At 39.8% G+C, this 22287-nt stretch overlaps 1 protein-coding gene across 2 annotated transcripts in view; it reads left to right on the forward strand.

Moving 5' to 3' along the window:
• Positions 1 to 22287, forward strand: part of Ppm1d (protein phosphatase, Mg2+/Mn2+ dependent 1D) — a 39193-nt gene that overhangs the window by 14023 nt on the left and 2883 nt on the right. The window contains exons 2-4 of one of the 2 annotated variants that reach the window (XM_008842641.3): positions 2245 to 2473; positions 10842 to 10966; positions 21536 to 21726. In XM_008842641.3, the coding sequence (XP_008840863.1) occupies positions 2245 to 2473; positions 10842 to 10966; positions 21536 to 21726 (545 nt within the window). The remainder of the gene's footprint in view (positions 1 to 2244; positions 2474 to 10841; positions 10967 to 21535; positions 21727 to 22287) is intronic. The other variant, XM_008842642.3, reaches the window with a different exon arrangement.

Raw genomic sequence — 22287 nt, forward strand, 5'->3', positions numbered from 1 at the left:
TGTGATATATATATATATGTTTGTGGATTCTTTAGTTTCTTCTGACCAAAGTTATGTTAGAGACGGTGAGAGGATCTACCAGAAAGGGCCTAAGTACTTCTCATCCGGGACTCCTAAGACCCCAGCAGGCAGGGCTGGAGAGATGGCTCCGCAGTTCGGAGCATGTACTGCTCTTGCAGAGGACCTGGTTTCGATTCTCAGCACTCGCTTTGGATTGCTCACCACTGCCTCTAACTCCAGCTCCAGATACACTCTTCTGGCCTCCAAAGGTACCTTTACATGTACACCCACACATATGTGCGCCCTCACACAAGAACACTCACACACTTACATGCACATGTACACATGCGTGCACTCACATACAAGATGCTTGATTTGTAAGTGGTGAATTTTCTCAACAGAAGTAGTTTCATATAATCCTGTGTTTTCATATGTTTGATTTCCTAAAGAGATGCATTTTTAATGCATGAAGAAAGCTGTCACAGAAAAATGCACATTCTAGTTAAGCCTAATTATCGCTTATTTGGCATGTGTGAAGCTGAGGTTAATCATGGTTCCTTTTTTTTGGAATTTTTTTTTGCAGTTTTTTTTTTTTTTTTTTTTTTTTTTTCTTTCATTTTTTGAGGCAGCATCTCCCTGTAGCCCCAGCTGGCCTGGAACTTACTACATATACCAGGCTGGCCTTGATCTCGTAGATCTGAGTACTGAGATTAAAGGCATATGTCGCTATACCCAACTAAGTTTCTTAACTATGCAAAATATTGATTTCTTCATTTGTAAGTGAAAATAATGGGAATAGTCTCATGTCTCATAGGTTTGCTGTATTATTTGAGGCACTAATAAATTTCTTAGTACAGAACCTTGTACATGCTACTCAATAAATGTTAGGTGGGTTGGAGAGTTGGCTCAGAGGTTACAAGCACTTGATGCTCTTGCAGAGGACTCAGGTTTTGTTCCCAGTACTCATATGGGGAGTTCACAACCATCTGTAACTACAGTTCCAGGAGATCTGACATCCTCTTTTGACCTCTATGTGTACTGCATGCATGTGGTGCATCTAAAGACAAGCAGGCACACACACATACACAAAATTTTTTAAAAATATATTTTATGGTTGTGAGCCTGAGCCTTTGGAAGATTATTTTTTATTTTATAGACATTTTTGTTTAATGTATATATTTTTAAACATTTCACTAGTGATTGAATTCTGCTTTTGCCATCTGAACTGACTTGAATGTTCCACAACAGGCAAATCTTATAAATGTGTATCTTGATTTCTCATGTGAACAGAAATGTACAGGAAAAATTAAATTATTTTATCACAAAAATATTTATATTTTTTTACTTATTTTTTTTAATTTTCATGTGTATGAGTGTGTTACCTGCATGTATGTGAGTACATCCATGTTGTGCAATGCCTGTGGAGGTCCAAAGAGGGTGTTGGACTCCCCTGAAACTGGAGTTATGGATGGTTGTCAGCTGCCATGTGTGTGCTGGGAATCAAACCCAGGTCCTCTGCAAGAGCAGTCAGTTTTAACCACTGAACCATCTTTCCAGCCCCCACATATACAGATATTTTTTTAAAAGTTGCTAGGTTTTGAATATTCAAAAGTTATTTAAAAAACAAAGCCACATAGCAGTTTCTGAAAAGTTATAACAAGTACTAGTGTAATACTATCAAAGCTGTTAACCTAGTGCTGGGTGTTGCTTAGTGGTAGAGCACTGGCCTAGCATGTAGGTGGCCTTGGGTTCAGTTCCTAGCAAAGCAAGAAAATAAACAAAAGGTAACTAACATACCCTTGCTTCTCACTGTATCTAAGACTAAGAGTTATGTAGAGGTAGAAACTCCATTCTGTAATTTGTTTCTCCCAGGATTGGTTTCTGGTTCTGTTATTTTTTAATGTTATTGATTAGTGGATTGACTTAAGTCCTTGAGGAAACTTGAAATATAGTTGTTTCTTTCTCTTTCTCCCCATCCTCTGTCTCTGTTCATTCATTTGTTGGTTCTGTACTAGGATTTCTTTGTTCTGTACTAGGGATTGAGCCCAGGACCTTGAGAATGTTGGGCAAGTGCTCTATAACTGAGCTACATCCCCAGCATAAGATATTTTCTTAAACTTTTTGTTAAATGAATTTAAATGCTAGCATGCTGATTCAAGATGATGATGTTGGTTATGTTCTGACACTGTACTAATGCTCATACCTAGAGGAATAAAATTTAAAATGTTTTCTTTCTTATTATAGCAGAATGGCCAAAGACTATGACAGGTCTTCCCAGCACATCTGGGACAACTGCCAGTGTGGTCATCATACGGGGCATGAAGATGTATGTAGCTCATGTAGGTGACTCTGGGGTGGTCCTTGGAATTCAGGATGACCCGAAGGATGATTTTGTCAGAGCTGTGGAGGTGACACAAGACCATAAACCAGAACTCCCCAAGGAAAGAGAACGAATTGAAGGCCTTGGTGGAAGGTAATCATTTTGTTTTGTGTTTGCTTTTTTGTTTCTGTTTAACTAACTCAGAAACACCTTGTCTTTTGTCATCCTTTGTCTCTCCCTCCTCTCTCTCCCTGCCCCTATTAAAATTAAGGCAAGATTTCATTATGTAGGTCAGGCTGGCATGGAGCTCACTAGATAACCCAGGGTGGTCTGTAACTAGTGATCCTCTGCCTTGGTCTCCTGAGTGCTGGGATTACAAATGTTACTCCTCCCTCCTCCCTTGTTTTGACACAAGATGTCATGTAGCCTAGGCTGGCCTGGAATTTCTGATCCTCCTGCCTCTTACCTCCCAAATGCTTGGATTATAGGTGTGCAGCAACTATGCCCGGTTTTCCTTCTTTTTTTAATGAAATTAATTTCCTAGTATTATATGTTTTTCATTTACCTGACAAAAACCCCTGTGCACTCATATTTATCTTATTATTTTGAGTTGCTTTATTTCTGACCATAACTCCAAAGGGAAAGCAGTATTTCAATAACAATATATACGCAAAGTTTTATTAAGTCTTTCAGATAAATACTTACGTATGACCTTCAGAATTTGGACAGAGCACAGCAGTTAGTCTGTGTCATATGATTTGAAGATTTTCACAGTTTGTTTCAATCTTGGTCCTGGATTTTTGTGGGTTTTTTTCTTTCTTTCTTTTTTTTCCTGGCTGGCCTGAAACTTGCTATGTAGACCAGGGTAGCCTCCATTTCAAAGAAATCTGCCTGCCCCTACAGATTGCTGGGATTGAGGTGTGTATCACCACACCTGGTTCTTGATCCTGGACTTAAATTTTTTTATTTGTCTCCCTTGTTTATATCTCCTAGGGTTCATACCCTGTGTATAGTGAGATAAAATATTTAGTGAGAGGAATGGCATTGTTTGCCATTTTTGAAAGTCTCTGTCTTAGAAGGTGACAACTAGAGTCTCATATCTTCTGCATTCATTCTGCTATGCTGTTATCTTGGTTGCAGTAGCTGATCTTAGATTTAAAGATTTTTTTTTTTTTTTTTTGAGACAGGGTCTCCCTGTAGCCCCTGCTGGCCTGGAACTCACTATGTAGACCAGGTTGACCTCAAACACAGAGAGATCCGGCTGCCTTTGCCTCCCAAGTGCTGGGATTAAAGGCATGCAATACCTCGCCTGGCCGCTTTGGTTTTATTTTTATTTTATGTGTGTGCATGTTTACCCTGCATGTATGTCAGTGTACCACATGTATGCAATGCCTGAGGAACCCAGAGGAGGGCGTCAGATCCCCTCGAACTGGAATTAACAGATAGTTGTTAACCATCATGTAGGTTCTGGGAACTGAACCTGAGTCTTCTGCTAGAGCAGCCAGTGCTCTCAACCCCTGAGCCATCTCTCCAGTCTCCATAGAAAGATATTTTAATAGCTTCTCCATGTATTCTTTGATACTGTTCTGAAAACCAAAAAGTAGTAGTTTTGTAAAGGCTATGTGTTGTAATAGCTCAAACTGTGTCAGTGAATTTTTCAGACTCTTATATTTAGGACCGTTAGCCTGTCAGTTAGGAGTATTTTAATTCATACATGGTATTTAAAAATGAATAGGACTTCCTTTTTTTAGGACACTTTTAAATTGACAGCAACATTGAAGGGAAAACAGCCATATACACCTTGGTCCTCTTCCATGTGTAGCTTTCCCTGTTATCAATGTCCTGTACTAGAGAAGTCCATTTGATATGTTCAAATTTAACATTGATGTATCATCATCATCCAAAGTCCATGTCTCTTAGGTTCATTCTAGTGTTATGTAGTCTATGGTATTTTGTTTTGTTTTTGTGTTAATGTTAGTTTCATTCTGGTGTTATATAGTCTATAGTATTTTGTTTTGTGTTTTTTTTTGTGTTAAGAAAGGATTTTCTTTAAATTTTTAATTTTAATTACTATTTCTTTTGCAATTTCAACCGTGTACACCTTGTATGCTAACCACTCCCACTTCTCATCCCTGTCCACCCTCCTTTCTCCCTACAAATCTCTCTCAGCATTCATGTTTAGAGAAAAGGTCTCACTATGTGGCTCAGGATAGACTCAAGTTCTTGGTATTTGTGTCTCTGCCTCCTAAGTGCTGGGATTATAAGTATATGCCTCTATACTCAGTATTCTATGGATTTTAACAAATATATGAAATTTACCCACCATTATAATGTTATAAAGTAGTTTTATTTTCCCCAAAATAGTTTTATTATGCATTTCCAGATATAGTGGTATACCTTTGATTCTAGCATTTGGGATGCTGAGACAGGAGATTTTAAGTTGCAGGCCACATTAGGCTACATAAACTAGCCTGGGCTACATAGTAGAGACTCCTTTTCAAAAAACAGAACAAAAGGGTATCGCATTTCAATTTGTAAAAATTTTATAAACTATACTGTGTCATTAAGATGCTTTGTACAGGGCGGGATATAGTAATGTATGCCTTTATTTTAAGCACTTGGGAGGCAGGGGCAGGCAGATCTCTCTGAGTTCCAGGCCAGCCAGGGCTACATAGTGAGACCCTGTCTCCACAATGAAAACAAAGGGGGAAGAAAAAAAAAAGATGCTTTATATAATACAAAACCATAGCTAGAGAAAGTTAAGTTTAATAAATATCAAATAGATTTCTGTATAAAGTTTAAAACAAAGCACAACAAAGATGTTCTATGTTTGGCCTATTCAGTGCTCCTCCTGACTTCCCAGCTCTTGACAACCACTGATTTTTTAAAATTGTCATTATAGTTTGCTTTTTCCAGAATGTCACATGGTTAAAACTTACAGTGTGTAGCTACATGAGATCTAACATAGGAATTTATCATTTAATTGCTTGCTCACTGAGTTATATATTATAGCCATTCATGTTACCTCTCAAAAACTCCACTGTAGATACCATGGTCTTAGTATTATGAAAAACAGTTAATCTTACATACTTGCTGAAAAAGTCTTGCAGGTTCTTGTAGCATAAAATTTAGCTAACTTGCTGGGTGTGGTGGTTTATGCCTGTAATCCCAGTGTTTTGGAGGGTGAAGCAGGAGTTGGTGGCCAGCCTGGGTTACATAGTGAGTTTTAGGCCAGCTTGAATTACAGGAACACACACACACACACACACACACACGCACGCACCATTTATCTAAAGGAGACTCCGTGGCCTTGTTTACTTAAGACTGAGCTGTCAAGCCAGGCGTGGTGGCCCATGACTGTAATCCCAGCGCTTGAGAGACAGGCAGAAAGACTGCTTTAAGTTGGAGGCCAGCATGTACCTAGCAAATTCAGGCCAGCCAAGGGCACATACTGAGACCCAGCTTCAAAAAACCTGAACTATCATTTGAGTAACTAGAAAATAACTACTAGAATCTTTCTTGGGTCTTTTTGACAGGGTCTCCCTGTAGCCCCAGCTGACTTGGAGCTCACTATGTAGACCAGGCTGGCCTTGAACTCACAGAGATCCATCTGCCTCTGCCTCCAGAATGCTAGGACTAAAGGTGTGCGCCACCACGCTCTGAAACTCCTAGAAATCTTAAGAATCAGTTTTCAAGACAGTGTTCTTGAGGTTGACGTTCAGCATACTTTATTATTTTTGTTCTGTAACCTACAACCTGAAAAACAATCTGCTTGCAAGCTGAAGTCTATTTAATTCTATGAGTGATAGACATATGCTTGGGTCTTTTCTGCATTTTTTTCCCTATATTTCATTTACTAGTATTATAATGTTTGAGAATGGGTGGTACTGGAGATTGAACCCAGGGTCTTATGCATGCTAAGCAAGCACTCTACCACTGAGCTATAGTCTCAACCCTCCATATTCTTTTTAAAAATTTTTTAAGTCTGGGCTAGTGTAAACTTACTCTTTTGAGGTAAAAAGTGACCAGAATCTAGAATCTATTGGGTACTTTAAAAAACAAAAGTTCCTAGATTCTTCCTCTTATTTAGCTCATTTACAATAAATAAACACTGATTTTCTGGTTATTTATAAAAAAAATTAAAAAAATAATAGTCACAGCTTTTAAATTCTGTTTGCTTGATGATTATTTGAGAATAAATCTGACGACTTAAAATATATTCTTAAAGGCAAAAGGGGCTGACTAGACTCCAGTGGACGCATTTACACTGAAGGACATTTGGGTACAAACACCTGAATGACTAGGACTCAGCATGTATTTTTTAAAAAGGAGCTGGTTTTAGCATCTATTTTTGGTTACAGGTGGCACAGGGCAAACAAATATTAAAAGTACTTCTTGCTTTTGAAATAGTTTGGAGTATGCACCTTCTCTCTTTTCTGTGCCTTGACTCTGTCACAGTTTATTTAGCACCCAAAGAACTTGTCAAATTATGTTTGTTATGATACTTTTCACTCTGAATATATATATATCTTCATACCCATTTTAAATTCTAAACTTTCTATTTGGAGACTATCATAAATGTTCCCCAAAGAGAACACTGTAAGATTACATGGCAGAGAGAAAGATCACCATGAATTTCTAGTTGGTTCTTTTCTTTATCTGCCTCACAAATTTACATACATATCAACAGCTTGTTTTATAGGAATCATTGGGTGTGTGAAATAGTCCCCAATTCTCCAGGTGAAGTACAGAAGTACAAGAAATATCAACTTCCTAAGTTCATTCTTCTGGTCTTTGGCTGGCTCCTCTTTGGAATCTATTTACTATTTGTTTTATTTTTTATTACTTTTTTAAACCTATTAACATCTTATTTCATTAATTAAAAAAATAGGAAATGCTTCTTAAATTCCTCAAAATATTTGATTTAGTTCTTCACATACAAGGTGAACAATTAAGGAAAGCACTTTACCATGTAGCAGGGAGAGAGACAATCTTAGAACCACGATGACTTTAATTCATGGTCAATATGTAGTCCTCTTCATACGTAACACTTACCATCAGTACTTGAAGACTTGTGAGTTGGAATTGCATGTTCTTTGAAGGATCTAAATTTTGGTGCACAACATTTGTACATGATTTCATGTTTATGTAGTGAAATGCATTGAAATGTAATAGTATTGAAATGTAAAGGTAAAGATAGTTGTGAAACATTGTCTATTACATTTTCCTTGTGTGTCTTGTTTGTTCAGAGCATAAAATTTCTTTTTAAATTGTTCTAACTGAATAATAAACACTGTAATTGAAACTAAAAAAAATTTTTTTTAAATTAATTTACTTTTATGTGTATGAGTTTGCCTGCATGTATGTAAGTGTGCCTATGCATGTAATGCCCACAGAGGCCAGAAGAAGGCATTGGATCCCCCTGGAACTAGAGTTTCACATGGTGGTTGATGGCCATGTGGATGCTGGAAAGCAAATCTAGGTCTTCTGTAAGAGCAGCCAGTGCTCGTAACTACTAAGCTGGCTTTCCAGTCTCCCCCAACCCAATATTCTTTTAAGGTGAGGCATTATAAATATTTTTGCTGGAGATCAGACCTGGGTCCTTGTACAACTAGGCAAATGCTCTACTATTGAGCTATATCCCTGATTTCTTGTTACATATGTATTTAATATTGGTAGGCCTGATTTCTTCTCCATTTTTTAAAATAAAATATTTTTCTTGATTATTTTCTCATTTCTTTTTCACCTTGAATTTTAAAGTTATGCTTTCTTTTTCTTTGTTTTTTTGCCTTACAATTTTTTTTTCTTTAATAGCATTTTTAAAGAGTTTATGTTTTTTGCCTTTTTACTTAAAAATACCATCTGGACAGTTGGACACATGCTCTTTGCTATTTGGGAGCAGGTGTCTTTGCAAAAATTGAGCCATTTCATGATAAGTTATTTCCTGTCTTCCCTCTGCCCAACCTAGGCAGTTGGCCGGCACTGTTTCTGCAGCCTTCTGTTGATGCACAGTCAGCTCTCTGCATGTCAGGCTGTTCCTCTTTATTTATCTTTGAATCATACAGAACAACAGCAGGGAGTGCAGTAAAAGCAGTCTACCCTAACATTACCTTGGTTTTTTTGACACCAGATTTAAAACTTTTTTGTTTAAAAAGTACCATTATTTGTCTTGTTCCTCAGAAACGCAGAGTCCATAATATCCTTGCAGATTAAATATCAAGGGAGTGCCTGGTATATTTTTATTCGAAACAGCTACTGTAATTATTTGTCTTAAGCCTTATCTTTTCAGATGTAGTCTTCTAGGAAGGAACAGTGGGGCTTTAAAATGGGTTGAAGACAGAATGTTGGCATCCCTCCTCATTGTAATTTCTCCTGGTTTGGACATTATTGTGAATGGCGGATTCACTTTATTGTTCCCTTTTTGAGGATCAGCTTTGAAGAAAGTGTAACAAAATGACTGCTTTTGATATTCTGACTCATGATTTACTGTTGCTTTCAGAGCTGAAAATTGAATTAGTTAACATAATATTTTCTGGTCATTCTGTACTTGATTCTTTTGATTCTGATTCTGTACTTGAGTCTTTTACTGTATTGTTTAATATGATAATCACTAGCCATATGTGACTGCTTAAATTTAATCATTAAATTTACAAAATCAGTTCAATTGCCCTGTTTACGGTTTATACCAGCCTTGTGGTTAATGACTACTGTGCTGTGTTGGACAATGCAGAATGAACATTTCCATTGGTGTGGGGTTTCATTTCATGGTGCTACTCAGATCTCTTGGGCTTGGCTTGACTTTGTAGTGGGAGGGATTAGCAGTCAAGGTTGGCAAGCTTAGACCACTAAGAGACATCTCAGCCCATACATATGGAGGACAGAGAACAACCTGCAGTTCTCCATCCACCATGTGGGTGGGACCTGCAGATTGAATTTAGGTTGTCAGTCTTGTGGCAGGCGTTTTTACCCCAGAACCATCTCACTGGCTCTTTCTGTCCCCTTTTTGAGATAGGGTTCTTAAGATATTGATGAATGACCTCAAATCCATGTTTCTCTGCCCAAGTTCCTTAGTAACTAGATTGCAGGCATCCACACCACCATTACCTAGTCCTCCCCATAGATTATTCAGACTATTACCAAAGGGTTTCTGGATGTATGAAGGACCTGAATAAGTGAACTTTATTAGATTAATAGATGTCAATCATAATAGATGTCAGTCTGTCTTTGAGAATGAACATCTGTCTTTATTTCTGTCAGGTAGACCTAATACCAGGTAGATTAATACCAGGTGAATTCTTAGAAATCCTTTTTTTTTTTTTTTTTTTTTTCCTACTACAACCTTTTTCTGGCTTTCCTGAAGAATATTTCCTTTCTCTTAACATTTCTCTGTGTGCACTAGTGTGTGGAGGCAGAGGTCAACTTCAGGTGTCACTCCTCGGGAACTAGTTTGTCCACCTTGTTTTTGAGATGTGGTTTCTAACTGGGACCTGGGCTTGCTGAGTCAAGTAGGCTGACTAGCCAGCAAGCTCCAGGGAGCCTCTTGCCTCTGCCTCCCTAGCACTGCATTCATTTTAAGTGTGCACCACCAAGCCTGGCTTTTATTTGGGTCAAACTTAGGTCCTCATGCTTTCACAGCAAGCCCTTTCCTGACCAATTACCTCTCTAGCCTTTCTTGACATTTAAAAATAACTCAGTCATGGGGGCAAGGGGGCTGGGTACGGGGACGGGACGACGACTCAGAAACCATGATTGGATTGAAATAAGGATCAATTTTTTAGTTAAGAAGTCCCATTTCAGTCACACCAGGTACAGAATGAGAAACCATCTTTGTTATACTTTTTTCCCCCAAATAATTAACCATACTTAAAAGTTTTAGGTGCCCTGAGTGTACTAATGACAGAGTTTTTGCTCCTGTGGCAAAATTATAGCCTTTTCTTTTGTTGGTGTTTTTTTTTTTTGAGGTGCGGGGAGGACCAGACAATGTCTCATTCTAGCCCAAGCTGGCCTAGAACTTACTGTGTAGACCAGGCAGGCCATGAACCTCTTGCCTCATCTTTCCAAGTACTGGGATTTCAAGTCTGACTCATCTTGTCCAGCTTCTATTAATTCTTCAAATCAGAAGCATTAAAGCTGGATTTCTTGTTTCCCTCATCCCCAAAGAAACACTCAGAACTATAAAATCCTGTTTAATTTATTTATCTTTGGGTTACCCCTTCATTTAGAAAATTTCTTTTTCCTTTTCCCAATTATTTGAGTCTTAAGTCTTCTTGCCTTTAAAAAAAATACGTATCTACTTATCCTCACATTATTTGCAATTGGTTCTGTTTGGCCTGTGCAGTCAAATTCCTTTCCTGTAACTCTACCCTGTTTTTTGCTTTCTTTTTATAACAGGAGCGTTGGCTTTTGTCTCTGTATTTGAAACACAGGTCATTATTTTATGATCATATAATCTTACTATATTAATTATTTAACACCAAGCTATCTTATTTAGAGTGTTTATGAACTCTTGTTTATTTTTTAGTGTGATGAACAAGTCTGGTGTGAATCGTGTAGTTTGGAAAAGACCTCGGCTTTCTCACAATGGACCTGTTAGAAGAAGCACAGTTATTGACCAGATTCCTTTTCTGGCAGTAGCAAGAGCACTTGGTAAGATGGATTTATATTTGGTGAAATCATCTTGTATTTTCTACACTATTCGGTGATAAGATAAAAGATAATACTGAGAACTAAACTCTCACGTGCAAAGATAGAGGTAATGATAATTGTATTAAATGCTCTAAAAGGTTGAGGGAACAGTTAAAGTCTGTATTTCAGCACCAGTTAGTTGTTCTTTGTTCACAAGTTATACTTAAGGTCTTATTTAGGGTGGAGATCTGTCTAGATCTATACGCGCATGCACGCACGCACGTACGCGCGCACGCACGCACGCACGCCTGTCCAGGCTTATTTAGGGTGGAGATCTGTCTAGATCTATACACGCACGCACGCACGCACTCGCGCACGCCTGTCCAGGCTTATTTAGGGTGGAGATCTGTCTAGATCCACATACACACACATGTGCCTGTCCAGGCTTAATGTTATAATTAAAGCTATTTTTAAGTATTCTTTCCTACTTCAGCCCTTAGTATTCTTAAGAGGCTTCAGAGTTGATTTTTTTTTTTAACAAAATAAGTTGTCCATAGCAAAATAAAAATAGCTCTTCCAAGTATCCTAGTTTTAGAAGGAAGACTGGAATTTTGTTTTGCTTTGCTTTGCTCTATTTATTTACTTGTTTGCTTGTTTATTTGTTTTGAGCAGAGCAAACATTTATTAGGGAAAAGTGAGAAAGAACTCCTAAGAGTGGGAGGGGCCCCAAGGGAGGAATACCCTCTTCTTGTTTTATTTTTGAGACAGGGTGTCACTCTGTTGTCCATGTATCTGTATCTGTATATAGTATCTGTATAGTATCTGTATATAGCCCAGGTTGGCCTTGGATTCACAGTGATCTGCTGCAGCCTTCGAAATGACTGGAATTATAGGAGTGAGTCACCATACCTAGCAAAAAAACAGAGAATTACAGCTAATGAAATATCTGCTTTGACTATCGTAGATACAGGGTCGTTTTTCTAAAGGAAATTCTGAGTCAACACCAATTTGTTTCTTTTAATACATATCTGAGTAAGTTGGTGGTAGGTATGAGGGTAGGCTTTGGAAGATGTTCTGTTGCCACTGAAGAAAGCCATGCAGCTGGGGAGTAGGCTATAAAGCAGTAAACTTTTAAATGAGGCAATTATAGACTAGGAAGTCCCATGAAAGAAACAGGGTGCTGCAGTGACAAATAAGGGAAGGAAAAAACTACTTTAGATAGTGTGACAGAAATGCTGCTTTTGGGAAGTACTGTTTTAGCAGCAACTTGAAAACAGAGAATGAATAGTTTGGGGTGGTATTCCAGGCATGATCCTGAGGAGGAAGGTCTTACTGTACACCAGGACTGTTCAAAACACTGAAATTGGACTGAAGATGTAGCACAGTTGGTAGAATGTCTGCTTAGCATGCTCAGAGCCCAGAGTTCCATTCCTAACATTGCATAAACTGGGCATTGTAGTGCACATCTATAACCTCAGTACTTGGGAGATGTAGACAAGAGGATCAGAAGTTCAAAATGATCTTCAGGTACACAATAAATTCGATTCAAGGCCAGTTTGGCTGGTATATAAGACTCTGTTTAGAAAGAAAGAAAGAGTAGTGAAGGGGAGGGCAAGGAAGTAAGGAAGGAAGGGGGGGAAAAAGACTGGAGTTGGTGAGATAGACATGATAAGTTGTAGTCAAAACACAGATACACTAAAAGTATATTGTAGGGGCTGGAGAGATGGGCTCAGTAGCTAAGAGCACTGACTGCTTTTGTAGAGGACCTGGGTTCGAATCCCAACACCCACATGGTGCTAACAGCCACTCCTAACTCCAGTTCCAGGGGATCTGACACCCTCTTCTGACCTCCATGGGCACTGTATGCATGGATGCACCTTCATATACACAGGCAAAACACTCATACGTATAAAATACAAAGAAATAAAATAACAAAAAGAAATCTGACAAATGTTCAAGAGGATGTGGAGAAAGAACAACCCTTTATTCACTGCTGATGGTAGTGCAAATTAGTACAGCCATTATGGAAATCAGTTTGGAGGTTCCTCAAAAACTTAAAAATAGAGCTACCATATGGCCCAGTTATTTCATTCCTGGGCATATACCCAGAGAACTCCATACCCTGCCTTAGAGATGTTTACACTTCCTAAACATTGATGCTCTATTCACTGAAGCAAGGAAATGGAACCAACCTAGTTGTCCATGAATCGATAATGAAAACCTGGTACATATATAAAATGGAATAGTGGGGCTGGAGAGATGGTTCAGCGGTTAAGAACACTGACTGTTCTTGCAGAAGATCCGGGTTTGAATCTCAGTGCTCACATGGCAGCTAACAACTGTTTGTAACTCCAGTTCCAGGGGATCCATTGGACAGCCTCTTCTGTCCTCCATGGGTATTGCACGACACAGGTGCACTTACCTACGTGCAGGCAATACACGCATACACATAAAATAAAAATAATAAAATATTTTAAAATGGAATATTAATCAGCTTTAAAGAAAAATGAAATTGGGACTGGAGAGATGGCTCAGTGGTTAAGAGAACTGACTGCTCTTGCAGAGGACTCAGGTTCAATCCCCAGTATCTACATGGCAGCTAATCAGTGTCCTAACTTCAGTTCTAGGGGATCAGATGCCCTCTTCTGACCTCCTTGGGTATTGTATTGCACAACAGCACACATGGGTGCACTTACATATATGCAGGCAATACATTCATACACAGAAAATAAAAACAAATAAAATATTTTAAAAAAAGAAAAGTGAAGCCGCGCGTGGTGGTGCATGCCTTTAATCCCAGCACCCAGGAGGCAGAGGCAGGCGGATCTCTGAGTTCAAGGCCAGCCTGGTCTACATAGTGAGTTCCAGGCCAGCTGGGGCTACAGGGAGACTCTGTCTCAAAAAGACCGAAAAAAAAAAAAGAAAGAAAAATGAAATTTGCAAGAAAATGGATATACTTAATAATATATAGTATTAAATGAGGTCATCCAATTTCAGAAAGAAAAAATTACATGTTCTCCCTCATTTGAGAACCAGTCTTTAATTGGAACAATAAAAAACTGCTAATGGGTTAATACAAAAATCAGGCAATAGTTATTTTTTGTTTTGAGACATGGTCTCCCTTGATAGTCCAGGCTGGCATGGAAGTCACAGTGCTCTTGCCATAGCTTCTCAAATGCTGGGGTTACAGGCATGAGGCGCAGCAGTTTAGATAGTCAAAGTTAAACTCACTATGAGGGATAATTGGACATTGTATGCCTGCCAATGTGTGAAATGCTGAGAAGGCCATACTATCCTTTATATACTGTTCTGTCCAAGAGTGTGTAACTCAGTCTGTATTACCAAGAAGCTAAAGAAATGTGACAGGTGAATACTATCTTGAGCATGGTGTGATGGCTTATGCCTATAATCCCAGCACATGGGGCTAAGGCAGGAGGATTGGCAAGTTAGGCCAGCCTGATGTGTAAGTTCCTGATTAACCAGAGCTACAAAGTGAAATTCTGTTTAAAAACCAAAAACAAGAACATGGGGCCAGTGAGATGGCACTTAACTGCCACCAAGCCTGACAGCTTGAATTTGATCCCTTGGTCCCACTTGATTGAAGGAGAGAACCAACTCCCTTAAGTTGTCCTGTAACTTCCATATGGGTGCTGTGGCATGAGCACACAAACACACACACACAGATACATACATGCATACAAAATAAATGTAAAAATAAATTAAAAACAACAGACAAATGGCCAGTGTACATATGAAAAAATGTTTAACTTCACTAACCATCGGAAAATGGTAATGCCCATCTTACCCCAGTCAGAATAGTAGTCATTTAGAAAACAACAAATGGGTTCTGGAAAGATGGCTCAGCAGTTAAGAGCACTGATTGCTTTTGTAGAGGACGTGAGTTCTGTTCTCAGCATCCACATGGCAGCCAACAACCATCTATAACTCCAATTCCAGGGGATTTGATGCCCTATTCTGGCCTCTGGGGGCATTGCATACATTTTGTTTTTATTTGTATTGTTTTGTTTTTTGAGACAAAATCTCCCTGTAGCCCAGCTGGCCTGGAACTTGACCAGACTGACTTCAGTCTTATAGGGATCTGCCTGCCTCTGCCTCCCAAGTGCTGGGATTAAAGGTGTGCCCAGTTTGCTCTGCTACAGATGTGCTTTTTAAGGTTTTAAAAAAGAAAACAACAAATGCAGGTCAGGATATAGACAGAAGGGAACCTCTCTACACTGTAGGTGGGGATATAAACTAATCTTGCTACTATGAAAGTCAATATGGAAGCATCTCAAAGAACTAAAAATAGCTCTTCATGACTCAGCTTTACTACTCTTGGGTATTCACCCAAAGGACTCTCAAGTCAAAATATCAGAGATACTTGCTTATCAGTGTTTATTGCAGCACTATAGAGAAGGGTAGAGGGTATGAGGAAAATATATTCAATATACAATAAATGCTTGTTTGAAAACTTTAAAAAAAATCAAAACAAAATGAAATGATGTTCTTGGCCCTAATTTGAATCAAAGACAATCTGAAAATTTTAAAAAATAGGTGGTAAATGGCAGATTAATTAATTATATCTGAAAAATGTTTGAATCCAGTATGCCACAGTTATATAAGAAAATACATTTATTTCTGGAATATGCATGTAGAAGTGTTTAACAATAAAAGGTCATGATTCAGGTAGGGCTGCTCTACATACTGAGTTCCAGGCCAGCTGGGGCTATAGGGAGACCCTGTCTCAAAAACCAAGCCAACAAACAAAAACATTAAAACTGTTAAGTACACTTTGGCCGGCTGTGGTGGCTCACGCCTTTAGTCCCAGTGCTTGGAAGGCAGAGGCAGGCGGATCTCTGTGAGTTCAAGGACACCCTGGTCTACATAGTGAGTTCCAGGATAGCTGGGGCAACAGGGAGACCCTGTCTCAAAAAAAAAAAAAGTCAAATTAGGAGGCAGATGTGATGGCACATGGTTTTAATCTCAGCATTAGCGTAGACTGAGGCTGAGACATCATGGTTTGAAGCCAGCCCAGTGAGACTCTGCCTCAAACAAAACCTTGAAAACAAATAATGCATTTGGGGCTGGGAATGTAATCCAGTGGTAGATTGCTTGTCTAACATGGTCAAAGCCCTAGGTTTGATCCCTGGTACCTCATCCCATCACACAAAAGGCATATATCATTTATTCATGAACAGATTTGTTTATTCAGTGCTAGAGGTTGAACTTATGTTTATTCAGTGCTAGAGATTGCCTTACACGTGCCAGGCAAGTGCTCTTTAACACTGAACTATACCCACAGCTCTGAACAGATACATTTTTAGTGCTGTGTGTATGAAGCATGGTACTACATAAATGCCAAATCTTTGCCCTTATAGGACTTAGTCTGCAGAATGGGAATGACATTCATCAAATGATTGATTGTAAAAAGAACAGAATTCTTAACCACTTATATCTCAGCTAATGAAAAATTAAAATAGCTGGGCATGGTGGTGTGCACCTATGTTCTATTTACTTGGGAAGTGTAGGCAGGAGGCTGTGAATTCAAGACCAGTCTAGTTACATGATGAAATTTTGTCTTGAAAAACTAGGGACTAGATATACAGTGGAAGAGTACTTTCTTAGCATGTGCAAGGTCGAGCCCAATACTACAGAGATAGACAAACACAGAGACAGAATGATAGACTGTACATTTACATAGTTACATAGCCATCACCACCAATCCTCTGAGACTTGGGTTTTATTTTTCCATTTTTCAAACATGTATTTATGTGGGCTGTGGTGGAGTGGGGATGGGTGCACCATACCATGTTGCTCCTATGGAAGTTAGAGGATGATTCCTGGGGGTTGGTTTTCTTCCTCTACCATGCGGGTCCTGGAGATGGAGTGCAGGTTGTCAGGCTTAGTGGGAATTGTCTTTATCCACTGAGCCATCTTGCTGGCTCATTTTTCTGTTTTTTGAAAATTTTGTTTATAGATAGGGTCTCATAGCATAAGATGGCCTTAAACTACTTGTACAGCTGGGGCTGGCCTTAAATTCCTGATCCTCCAGCCTCCACTTCTCAAGTATTACAGGCATACAGCCACTATGGCTAGCTTTAAGATTTATGTCTCAAAGAGATGATTTTGAGTGCAGTTTTGAGAATGGATCAGAGAGGCAAAAGGTGTTGGGAACTTCCATGGCCTACAGGGTGGAGGCAAGTAGCCAGAGTTGGTGACGGTATGGGGGAAGTTGTTTTTGGTGGTCTGAAATTTGCTGGTTGCCTGCTTGCTGCTAGGTGCGACAGGAGCAAGCAGAGCTCATTAGAATCAGAGGAACCTCTTCTCTGGTGTCCTTTGAGCGCCCTCTATTGAGGTAAAAAGGGAAATGACCACCCATGTCTGCCAGTGCCCATGGCTTCTTTTTATGGAGCTGTAGAACTGACATTCTGGGATGCTCTTAAGTGAACTGACTAGAAATATAAATCACAGTGAGTTTAAAAGTTGAGATTCTGGGGCTGGAGAGATGGCTCAGCGGTTAAGAGCACTGACTGCTCTTGGAGAGGACCCGGGTTCGATTCCCAGCACCCACATGGTGGCTACGAACTGTCCTTAACTCTAGTTCCAGGGGAATCCGAAGCTCTCTTCTGACCTATGCAGAATTGCACAACATGGGTGCACTCACATACATGCAGGCAATTCACTCATACACATAAAATAAATATTTTTTAAGAAAAGAAGTTGAGCGGGGTGTGGTGGCGCACGCCTGTAGTCCTAGCACTTGGGAGGCAGAGGCAGGCGGATCTCTGTGAGTTCAAGGCCAGCCTGGTCTACATAGTGAGTTCCAGGACAGCTGGGTCTACAGGGAGACCCTGTCTCAAAAAGACCAAAAATAAAAAAAAGTTGAGATTCTGAGCTGGGCATGGTGGAACACACCTTTAATTCCAGCACTCAGGAAGCAGAAGCAGGAGACAAATCTCTGGGTTGGCGGCCAGCCGAGGCCTCAACCAAGTTCAGATTCTAGGGATTTTTAGTAGCATATTTAAAGAAATTTGAACAGTAAAACAAATTACTATAATAAAAATCCCTGGGGGCTGGAGAGATGGCTCAGCGGTTAAGAACATTGGTTGTTCTTGCAGAAGACCCGGGTTCGAATCCCAGCACCCATATGACAGCTAACAACTGTCTGTAACTCCAGTCCCAGGGAATCTGACAGCCTTTTCTCACTGTTACAGGCATTGCACAACATGGGTGCACTTACCTACATGTAGGCAATACACGCAAATACATAAAATAAAAATAAAATAAAAATCCTTTAGTCTATACTGATAATAAAAAATATATCATAAAGCATCTATAACATAAAAATAAGTGGATGCTAACATATGGTATATTTAGATGAACAAGATTTTTCACATAATCTTGGACTGTACCTCTACAAATTATTAATCAGACACCCAAAGAAAAAGGCACCTGGACTGGGGCTGTCCAGCTCAGTAGTAGTAAGCTTGTCTAGCAGTGTGTGAGGCCCTGGGTCTAATCCCCAGCATAAGTGGATAGGTAGGTGGACAGACAGACAGATAATAAGTAGGGAAAGCCTGGAGAGAGAGCTCAGTGATAAGGAGCACTGACTGCTCTTGCAGAGGACCCAGGTTTGGTTCCTAGCACCCACATGGCTGCTGATAACTGTTCTAGTTCCAGGGGATCCAGTGCCATCTTCTTGCCTCAGAGAGCATGCATGCACAGGTACACTTACATACTTGCAGGCAAAACACTCATGCACATAAAATAAAAATAAATAAATTTAAAAAATAAGAAGAAAAAAGACAAGACAAATTACTGTGTCAGTAGATAGCACTTTAGCCAAGTGACCAAACTTAGTACTGCCAGCCAATCCTGAGGACATGACTTTAGCAATGTAATATTCTAGACCTCCCCATAAATTTGTGTGTATGTGCATGCACAGAGGTCAAAGGATAACTTGTAGGAGTCAGTTCTCTCCTTCTACCATATGGGTCCCCAGGATCAAACAGGTTGTCAGACTTGGCGGCATGTACCTCCTCCTATTGAACCATGTCTCCAGCCCCCATGAGCCCTTTCTTACAAGAATATGAAGAAGCAATCAGATAAATCCAAATTAATGGTTGGGGGGGTAATAGCCAATGGTTAGAGGACTGGCCCCAGGTTTAATCCCTAGCACCAAACACACAAAAAAATGTCAAAGTAAGGGTCCTTCAGAACAATTGACAAATTTTTTATAGTTGTCAATTCCATGAAGGATTAAGAACAAAAAAACCTAGGTAACTTTCTTGGTTAAAAGTGACCAAAAAAATAGGGAAACTAGGTACAATGAATGATTCTTGAATAGATATGAGGCTATTTCTAGGGACAAGTTCCACTTGAGGTGCTAGGGCCTGAGGGTTAAGTTCATGTGGAGGTGGCGACTAAGTGTGGGCAAACTTTCCAACAAGGCCAAGGCCAAGTTTTCCTCCTATCTCTGGGACCTGGAGAATTAGCTCAGCAAGATGGATGGTCCAGTGCAGAGAAGTTACTTGGTGTCTTTCCTGAGAAAAGCAACCACAGCTGTCCAGTGACTGAGGGCACTCTGGACTTAACAGGGTTAAAAGAAAGGTCTCCAGAAGCTGGAGAAGGGCTTTTTTAGTGTCTGGCTGTGTGGTCCCCACAGCATGTGCTCTGCAGCTGTGACTGAGAGGCAGGAGATAGCCATGTGTTTATCCAATATGTACAACCTGGATCTTAATTTAAACATATTAAGCATTCTGCTTTTATGTAAATTGTTCTTGGAATGACAAAATTTTTTCTTAATATATTTTATGTATATGAGTATTTCACCTGCATGTATATAAGTACACCACGTGTATGCAGTGCCCATGGAGGCCAGAGGAGATCCCCTGGAACTGAAGTTAAGGACAGTTGTTAGCTACCATGTGGGTGCTGAAAACCAAATCTGGGTCCTCTGGAAGAGCCCCCAGTGCTCTTAACCACTGAGCCATCTCTCTAGTCCTATTTTATATTTTTATTTGTATGTGTGGGTGTCTGTAGAGGCCAGATGAGGATGTTGGATCCCCTGGAACTGGATTTACATTGGTTGTGAACTGGTGTGGGTACTGGGAACAGAACCCAGGTCCTCTAGAAGAGCAGCATACTTCTAAGCTATGTCTCTAGCCCCTGGAATGACAATACTAATTTTTTAAAAGAATTGTGTGTTAGAGGACTGTTTTTGAAAGTTTGAGTCATCACTTATGACCTCTTTAATTGCTACTTTAAAATGTAGCAGTTGGGACTGGAGAGGTGGCTCAGCAGTTAAGAGTACTGGCTACTCTTGCAGAGGACCCAGGTTTAGATCCCAGCACCCACAGGGCAGCTAACAGCTTTCTGTAACTTCAGTTCCAAGGGATCCAATGCCCTCTTCTGGCCTCCTCGGGCATTGCATGACACAGGTGCATTTAACATACATGCAGGCAAAACACTTATACACATAAAAAAATATATATAAACCTTAGTTTGGTGGCTACCACCTTTAATCCCAATACTTGGGATGCAAAGGCAGGTGGACCTCTGTGAGATGGAGACCAGCGTGGTCTACATACCGACTTTCAGGCCAGCTGGGATTGCAGGAAACCCTGTCTCCAAAACAAACAAACAAACAAACATTAAAATTTAACTGTCTCCACATTCAGTGTTGTCTCATGAACCAGGGAGTTTTATTTTGCTGATGTAAATGTAAATGTAGCCAGGTATAATGGCACACACCTGTAATTCCAGCACATGAGAGGCTAGGGTAGAAGGATCACCAGGGTGTTCAAGATCAGCCTGGTCTATATTGTTAAGTTCCAGGCTAGCCTGGACTACATTGTGAAACTTTGTCACAAACAAGTATTTTTTAGGTAACTTTTTCTTGAGAAGCATGTCATCTGTTCTTGGATGTTTACTGTCCTTTTTCTAAGTGCCTCTTTTTTTTTTTTTTTTTTAAATAAAGACATTGCCTCATGTAGCCCTGGCTGGACTGGAACTCACTATGTAGACCAGCCTGCCCTCGATCTCACAGAAATCTACCTGCCTCTGCCTCCTGGGTGCTGAGATTAAAGGTGTGTACCACCATGCCTGGCAAAAGGGAATCTTTAAAAAATTTTTTTTTACTATTTTTTATTTTATGTGTGGTGAGTGTATTACTTGCCTTTATGTAAGTGCACCTGTGTCGTGCAATTCCTGTAGAGGTCAGAAGAGGGCATCGGGTCCCCTGGGACTGGAGTTTGGATGGTTAGCTGCCATGTGGGTGCTGGGAATTGAACCTGGATCCTCTGCAAAAGCAGCCAATGCTCTTAACTTCTGAGCTATCTCACCAGCCCCAAAAGGGAACATTTTTAACACAACCTTTAAGATGTTTGCTGCACATCCCCATAGATGTTCTTTAGCATATTAAGAGAGTTCCCCTTATTCCTAGTTTGAATGGGGTTTGGATTTTATCAAATGCTTTTCTTTTCTGCATCTATGGAAATGAACATGTTCATTTTCTCCTTTAGTCTGCTGATTTGATACCTTTGGCATGGAAATTAAACTCTTTGCATCTTCTGCCCCTCCTCCCCCCAGGTGACTTGTGGAGCTATGATTTCTTCAGTGGTAAGTTTGTGGTGTCACCTGAACCAGATACAAGTGTCCACACCCTTGACCCCCAGAAGCACAAATATATTATCTTGGGGAGTGATGGACTTTGGAATATGATTCCACCTCAAGATGCCATCTCCATGTGCCAAGACCAAGAGGAGAAAAAATACTTGATGGTGAGAAGCAACTCAATAACTTGACACTGTCTTGAAGTGTTTTGGTTCTTTTGTCTGTGGTCTTGAGTGTGAGGAGGAAGTTCATCTTGTATATCCTTGTTGCCCCCAACAAACCTCATTACCATTTACAGTTACTGTCCTTTTTCCATACTCCTGGCAGCCACCACCACCAGCCCTTTCTGTTTCTACATATTTGCCTATTGGGGATATTTCCTATAAATGTAATTCTATACTACATGGTCTTTTGTGTCTACTTTTTAACTTAGTGTAAAGTTTTCGTATCTTTGTTTTCTGGGCCGGAGGATTGAACCAGGAGTTTAACAGATGCTAGGCAAGTGCTTTGGCCCTATACCTCCAGCCCTTTTTTACTTTATTTTGATACAAGGTCTCTGAATTGCTCGGGCTGACCTTAAACTTGGGATTGATCTTTCTGTCTTAGTTGGGATTCCAGATGTGCACCACCATGCCTCACATTTAACCCCCAGTACTTACCAAACCAAAAATCAAATAGAATGTAAAAATAGCAAGTGTATACCACTGCAGTTGGCACATGTGTGTCAA

Source organism: Nannospalax galili, unplaced genomic scaffold, assembly GCF_000622305.1.
Source record: "Nannospalax galili isolate Female #2095 unplaced genomic scaffold, S.galili_v1.0 scaffold879, whole genome shotgun sequence".
NCBI lineage: Eukaryota > Metazoa > Chordata > Mammalia > Rodentia > Spalacidae > Nannospalax > Nannospalax galili.